The following is a 7,500-nucleotide window of genomic DNA, read 5'->3' on the forward strand; positions in this document are numbered from 1 at the left end:
GTGAATTATGTAATATTATATTAACCAATCCCCTTAGGGCTTCTTAGGACTAATTTACTATGCTCTTTGGTGGAATTTGGTCACAATGCTTGTTATGCAGTTTACTATAACTTACTAGGAAAGTTAAAGATCCCCTTGTCCATAACAAGGCCTGGTTACAGCACCATGGACTTTGTCCCTTACTTCTTTTAGCCAGTGATTTGGATTACTATCATGGGCCGTTTGTAGATTTAGTTACAAAGGCAACATTTTCTGTTCAATTATTTCACAACCCTGACTGTTTGTGTGGCTTGGGTGCAAACTGGCCACCTCCTGCACCTCCTGCATGGTAGCTCAATGCTGAACCATCTGAGCCAGCTGGTCTGGCAGCGGCTAAGTGTCAGTGTACATGCTTTCCTTGCAGCTTTCAAATGCAGAGAGTGAATTCCAGAAGAAGAAGGACTTATTGAAGGATAGTGAAGGATCAGAAGTGTTGAAAGGAGATGAGGTACAATGATTATGATCAATGTAATTTAATTGTTAGTATACTGTATGACATTTGTCAATGCTTGCATCCCAGCGTGTGTATGAGTGGACATAATCATGCTCATCAAAGGCTTAAGAGTTGTTTTCGATATCTTTAGTCCAAGATATGTGCAAACTTACATGTACATGTATTTATTTGATTTATTTGATTACCTGTGAACGTAAAGGCTGAAGCAACCCCATACCTTCAATTTTATTCCCTGTCTTAAACATTGCTTTTTATGATTAACAGGATCCCAGGACTGAATAATATTGTTCTGCTGAAGAGTGACTCTCGAGCCCTAGTACCAATAAGCATATTTCCTGAACAGTTCTCTTTACATTTTACTGAAACTGATAAAGAGAAAGTGGTTACAGTTCAGGAAATTTAATCTTAACCCATTGACTCCCTGGGGGTTCCCCATTGCCGAGTAAAATCATCTGGCGTTAATCAGAGTAAAGTCTGGGAGGTTTAGGCCAGTTTGGGTGTTAAAGGGTTGAAATGATTATTTTTCTGTATTCTCATGACATGCATGTTTTCCTAGGCAGTTGTATTGTAAGGAGAAAATTGACTGAATGATAGTTTCACTTTGGGATTTGGGGGTTATCTAGCATGAAGACCTCTTGGGCAATACAGTACCTGCTATTCAACCCTCAGAGAACTCGTTTTTTAGCAGTCAGTGATGGTAATGATTAAGTCCACGGGCAAGGATTTCTTTGTCTGTGATATGTTGGCCGACATGTATGAACATGTCAGCCTGTGCGTTGATTGCATTATTCATGCGTGTCAGTGTGTTCTACATGTGCATGTATGCTTTTAGTTTTAGGAGCATTTGATTGCTATCACTCATCATTTTGTCGTGTCTGTTTGCAGTTCAAAAGATATGTGAACAAGCTTAGAGGCAAAAGCACTGTGTACAAGAAGAAACGACAAGAGGTAAGAAGTTTAAGCAACGATTTATATTTCGTCTCCCAAATTCATGAATAGTTTAATATGTGAACAAAATAAATCAGATCCCATTGAAAGCCCGATTAGACCATAGTTAATCTAGGGACTGGTTATGAAACCCTGGGAATTTCAAAAGCAGGAACAATACAGTCGCAATTAGATGTTGAACCGACCGTGACTTTGCACAATCTTTTGTTTTTGGTTCGCAAGTTAATTTTGAGTAAATTAGTGGAAACTTTGGATTGGTTATCCTGCCGAAAAAAGCGCGTTTTTGTCGGGTTTTTCGCAGGGTCAAGGCCAAAAAAGCGAAAAAAACATGAAACAAAGAAACTTGTCGAGTTTCATAACCAGCCTACATCTATTAACTATGATTAGACTAATCCTGGACTGCCCTAAACTCAAATTGCAGTTTATTTTCCAATCAAGAGAAGTTTCCACAAGATGTTTAGCCTTCAACTTTCACTTAGACTCTTGTTTTTGGCCTCATCATATATTGTAATACATTGTTAAAGCTCTTTGGTGGGACTAAATTCGAACCTTACTGGTATTTAATCATGGATTAGTGATAATCTGGTTTTGAAGAACTAATGACCCAGATTCTTAAAATTGATGGTAATAAGAACAGCATCAAATTATCAAACTATTTAAAGAAAGCCAGAAAGAATTGGACTGGCCCTCAGATAGGAAAAGCTTATCTTGATGTGACAGACTCACAAATATTACAGAATATAGGAGCAAATACAAAAATGTTGCTATAAATAAATAAATAAATAAATAAATAAATAAACAATAAATAAATGATTTTTATTAGAGACAAAGACAATAAAAACTATAAGGATGATATGAAAATAATAAAAAGTAGAAAGTGAAACGAAAAGGAGAAAAGGATAGTTAAGGATAAATGAAGAGCTAGATCTTGTTTCTGTATTACCAATAATTAGGCGTTTCAAAATTGTTATGTTGAAGAGAAGAGTTGCTGAGCCTTCATTAGTCTTACTGACAGTGATTATCACACAGCAGTTACATTAAGTTTTAAGTTGTATCACTTTACCACTCTCAGGGAGAGAGTTAGGCATTTGGACTTGATCAGTCACATTGATTAAGGCTCCGTGACTCCGTCAAAATAGTTGAAGTTAATTTATTACGTTCGGAGTCACAAATATCTATGTTTTAGATGGAAAAATTAAACGGGAAAAATATGAAATTTATTCATGTATATGAAGCCTCTATGTACGAAACTACCTCTAATCCTTGCAGCTTTCTTATGATATGCCAACAAAGAAAAATCCTTATATTTCTTATAGTTAGCAGAACTGCGTGCAGAATACGGCGTGCTCGCCAGAACAGAGGAGATCTTGAAAGGGAAGGACGAAACGTTTCAAGAACAGCTGGTTAGTGCTATGATTCTTGGAATATGTCAATGTTTCGTCAGTACAAATGAAGAGACCTGAAATAAAAGACATAAGTTTGATCTGCAAAGAGAGTCATGTCAAGGTTTCAGATCATCGCAGTCAGTTATGAAGGTTTCGTTCGTTATATAAATCTCCCAATCCAAAGCAAACATATGTCACCATGTTACCTAGAATCTCGCTTTTTGTGTGCCGTGCAAGCCACGTAAACTTTGCAGAACTTGCAGTAATTTGGACCCACGATCGTGATTTGAGAGGAGGCATGGGTCTATTCTTGATGTCACAGACTGCTTTGCATTTCCTGTTTTCAAAGAAATGTTTCATTGCAAAGCAGTCTGCTAGCTTTGATAACTTTGCGTGTCTTGTCCGGCAGATAAAAAGCAAATTTTGAGGTAACAATGGTAAACATGTTTGCTTTTGGTGGGGATATTAATATTGTAGACGAAGAATATTTGGTTTAGATACACTTTTAGCAAGAGTGAAAGGAAATCCTGATAAATTTATGCTAGTTACTGCTGGATTATCGTTCGTAAATATGACACATGAAATGTTAACATTATTCCTTCTGTGCGTTCATTGTTGATGACCAAGGCTGCATTCATTTCTTTGTGTCAGGCAAGCTTGGAAGCGAAAAAGGGCGTGTCCGGTTTCCATGAGACACAAGAAGAACTGGAGAAGGTTTCGGCAATTAAGAGCGAGCTGGATGAACAGAAAGGAAAAACTTTAGAGGACATCTCTGAACTGGTAGGGAGGGGCTTGACAGGGCCACTGCATGTGTAATTATCCTTGAGGAAGGGTGAGAAATGAAAACATCGGCAACGGCGACTTAATCCTCTATAGTTTTAGAGCGACCTTATCCACCCTTTTTTAGTCAAAGGCGTGAAGTTTTTTCACTCGAGTTACGTATCTCTTCTGAGCCATGGTGGCGGATAAGCCCTCATTAGACCGGACAAAAAACACCACCAGCTATCTGACCCCCTAAGAACAAGTTATGACCTAAACTTCAACCTGGCTGTGCCAAGATTTTTTAGGACGGCACAATTTTTGGAGACCGAGTCCTGACTTCCGAAGATGTTGAAAAATTTCGAGTCCAAGTACGTGGATGTTCATATCAGTAAACATGTTATGTATTATCGTCCCTAACCTTTTTCCCTAAGGGATACATGGGAAAGTATGCTGTATTGTACCGTTGCGAGGAAGGCGGTACCTTATTTAACTTTTGACAATGCATTTAACACAGTGATACCCATTCCTATTGTAATTTTCTCAGGTTCGCACACTAAATGGCACAATTGCAGACAAGAAAAGTGCTTTGGCACCAGTTATCAAAGAACTGAGACCCATGCGACAAAAATGCCAGGTAAACGAATCATAAACAAGCTCGTGATACTGTTCATTTACACTAGGTTGTAAAAGCAACGACAAAGGCTTGGCCAATGCCAGCACCACTTAACAATGGATTAAGTGAGGAAATTACATTGTACGCTTCTTTGCCGCACTGCGCAAAACAGCAACGTGAAATGACCTGGATGGGAATCAAACTTAGGTAGCAAAGACAATGATGACTTTCAGAACCTCATTCCTAAGTGAGAGTTCGCATTAGTGTTAGTAATTAACATTTTTTCCCAAGACATTCAACTGTAAAATGGCTATGCGCACTGTTAGGTATTTACTATCTCATACCCAACACACGCTTACGGAATAATATTGTTAAACTCTTTGCCCATAGTTTCAATAAAAAGGAGATGCAACAAGTTTACGTTGAGCTCAAAACTCGAAAATTATTACTGAAAAGCAACATTTCCATTGATTTTGTCGTTTCTTAGAATCTACGGGTTCGTAAACACTAGCATGGCGAGACCAGAATTTGTTGTCACTTCTTTGTTGAACAGTACGTTTATTTTTTATCATGTCCAATCTTGTCGACAGGAAATGACTGGCGAATACGACGAAAAGAAAGCTTTTTATGAGAATTTAGCGGCAGGGCTTGAAAGCAATACGTCCAAACTCGAACAGGTAAAAGCTTCAACCATCTCAAATGAAATTTGGTATTCTTGCTGGTAATTTGTTGCACATATAAGGTTTGAAATGTTTTTTTGTCTTTTAGGAAGTCCGCGGTCTCCGCGAAGAGTTGACACACGAGGAAGGTCGTTACCATTACTTACACTGTATGCTCAAGGTAAAACGTTTAATCTTTAAAGGGGACACCAGTTAGGGACTTGTTTATTTCGAAAATACGCCCCTCCAAATATAGGCCCCCCAAAGCGGCAACGCAAAAAAACCTCCGTTAAATCGCCCATCCAAATACAAGCCCCCCGGGAGCTTGTACTTGGAAAGTTGCTCTCAAATACAAAGTAAAACAAAGCAAGAACGGTAAATTTACTTCCAACTATAAGGCTAGCCCAATCAATTTGGAAACGCAAATTTCCCTCCGTAGATAAGCCCCTCCGAATATAAGCCGTTCCAAAAATAAGCCCCTCGAAAAGGGCCTTTGAAAAATATAAGCCCCGGGGCTTATTTTCGGAATTTTACGGTAATTAAAGAAGGTCTTAGTATGGCAAATACGAAAGTCGGACTGGATAAATTCGGCAAACCTGGTTAATGGATAAGTTTTTTTGAGTTTTGAACCTTGTTAGAGGTATGCCGACTTTTGAAGGCCTTTTGTTTTTGCATCGGGCCAAGTCAAGTGATCCGAATCGATCAGATCGGACCTTTGTTCCTGGCTGCCAGTGGACAAGTGTGAGCGGGATAGAGGCGGAGGTGGCGGAGATTTTCCGAAATCAGCAAAAATTGCAACATTGCCTAATCTGTTAACCTAAAAGAAGTGTAGGATCAACTAACTGAGGGGCGTGTTTTGCGAGGGCAGCGATCATCAGAAACTGTGCAAAAAAATAGCTCCTCTGTTTAATGCGTAACGCGTTACATTTGGCAGAATGTGCGGAAGGTATCGCCACGAGAGAGAAACCCACTAATCAAATGATCCATCTGCTTGGCGCCTTGCGAAAAGAGCCTCATTTTTTGTTTTTCTTTACTCGAAAACGCGAAAATCGAGCAAGATAAAGAAAGGCTCTGCTAGGAGGGTGTCTTCCCTGGGAGAGGACTCCCACCAATTGTTGCATGACGCATGACCTTAATTGAAAACGTAATCCCTACTACTTATTGCGTGACGTAAAGTCTTGTCACTCATCGCGTGACGCCCTATCCTGAAAGAGAATTCCTCCACTGCCCGGAAAGGTTGTTATGCCGCTATTTGGTACTCATCTTAGACGATACCGTCTAGAATGAATACGAAAAGAGTAATTTTGTATGAATTTCTTATTGATTGAAAATTTGTTATTTCCAGGTCCTTGACGTGCAACAGAAGCGAATCGACGAGGAACTGAAAGCTTACCGCTCCGCAGATACCACTGACAGGAAAAAGTCCTTCAGGTATTCAAGGGAGTTCGTAACCTTGTTCCCCGGGTCTTTCATCTCCCCACCCTAGAGGATGGGGAGGTGAAAGACGCTGGTTCGGAAAACGTATCCGTCATAACACAGAAAACGAAGGGCCTTTATGGCGCAAAAAGAGGAATGGCTTTTTTCGGCCAATTCTCGCCAAATCAACTCAATGCAACAACAGAGAATGAGCCCCATGTTTTGTTTTGTTTTCAGAGATCAGTACACTAAAAAGATTCAGGAACAAGAAAACTTGGGAAAGGTAGAGCAATCGTTTCAAAGTGATGTCAGTAGTTTATCTGGCTTAGTTGTACAATCTGCCTTCTTAATGTAATTGTACAATCTTTGTCTTTCATCACCGTCAATCACGGCGATTTTTCGACGCATATCTCGAGAAGTGTTTGATGGCTCTTCACATGAAGTCGGATATATTTCAGATAAATCGGAAGGCCGTGGAGACATTTTACTTACCATAAATACTGTTCTCTCTTTCAGAGTCTGCGTGATAAACAGAAGTCTGTGCGAGAAAGCCAGGCGCCGAACATGAAGCAAATGAAGATGTGGAGTGTAAGTTGGGAAATCTTTCGGATCGCCAGGTGATCTGGTGACGTAATTTGGAGGACTGGGAAGAAAAATTTTAACGCCGTATCCCACAACCGCGCGCGGCCTTAGGTGTTGTTTCCAAACTCCCTGCAGTTTTTCCATCGCCAAAACTCAACAGATCATTCCGTGTCTACCACATTTCCTGTTACTGAATGAACATTCAAGTAGACCCGACGAGCTCTAATCGCGCCTCTGCCGTGTTGAATTCGAAATAAGGCCGCGCGAGGTTATGGGATACGGCGTTAAAATTTTTCTCCTCAGTCCTCCGAATTACGTCACCAGATCACCTGGCGGCTAGTAGAGGTTGTTCTAGGGAGGGCAAGAAGAAAGCTATAGTGTCACCCATCACGAGATGTCATAGAAAACGCCTAAAACTGTATCGATATGTACAGTGTTTTGTAAACGCAAAAGGCTTTGCAATGTGCTCGACATATGAAACGATGTGGCAAATGTCTGCTATTGGTGGATTTCACGTTACGCCGCCGCCTTTTAAGTGGGTGAAAACCATGGATCTCTCGTTGCCTTTTTGTTTTGTTACCATCATTTGTATGTTACATCATTGTTATCTGTGTCTCCAGAGATTGTTTGCAAACCACCTTT

At 40.0% G+C, this 7,500-nt stretch overlaps 1 protein-coding gene across 2 annotated transcripts in view; it reads left to right on the forward strand.

Annotated features, from left to right (window-relative positions):
* The window catches only part of LOC137983113 (intraflagellar transport protein 81 homolog), an 18,295-nt gene that overhangs the window by 10,339 nt on the left and 456 nt on the right, over positions 1 to 7,500 (forward strand). For both annotated transcript variants that reach the window (XM_068830295.1, XM_068830296.1), the window contains exons 14-23: positions 404 to 487; positions 1,379 to 1,441; positions 2,758 to 2,844; positions 3,478 to 3,606; positions 4,133 to 4,222; positions 4,792 to 4,878; positions 4,970 to 5,041; positions 6,206 to 6,291; positions 6,514 to 6,559; positions 6,793 to 6,864. In XM_068830295.1, coding sequence (XP_068686396.1) covers positions 404 to 487; positions 1,379 to 1,441; positions 2,758 to 2,844; positions 3,478 to 3,606; positions 4,133 to 4,222; positions 4,792 to 4,878; positions 4,970 to 5,041; positions 6,206 to 6,291; positions 6,514 to 6,559; positions 6,793 to 6,864 — 816 coding nt within the window. The remainder of the gene's footprint in view (positions 1 to 403; positions 488 to 1,378; positions 1,442 to 2,757; positions 2,845 to 3,477; positions 3,607 to 4,132; positions 4,223 to 4,791; positions 4,879 to 4,969; positions 5,042 to 6,205; positions 6,292 to 6,513; positions 6,560 to 6,792; positions 6,865 to 7,500) is intronic.

This window comes from Montipora foliosa, chromosome 13 (assembly GCF_036669935.1).
Source record: "Montipora foliosa isolate CH-2021 chromosome 13, ASM3666993v2, whole genome shotgun sequence".
NCBI classification, from domain to species: Eukaryota; Metazoa; Cnidaria; class Anthozoa; order Scleractinia; family Acroporidae; genus Montipora; species Montipora foliosa.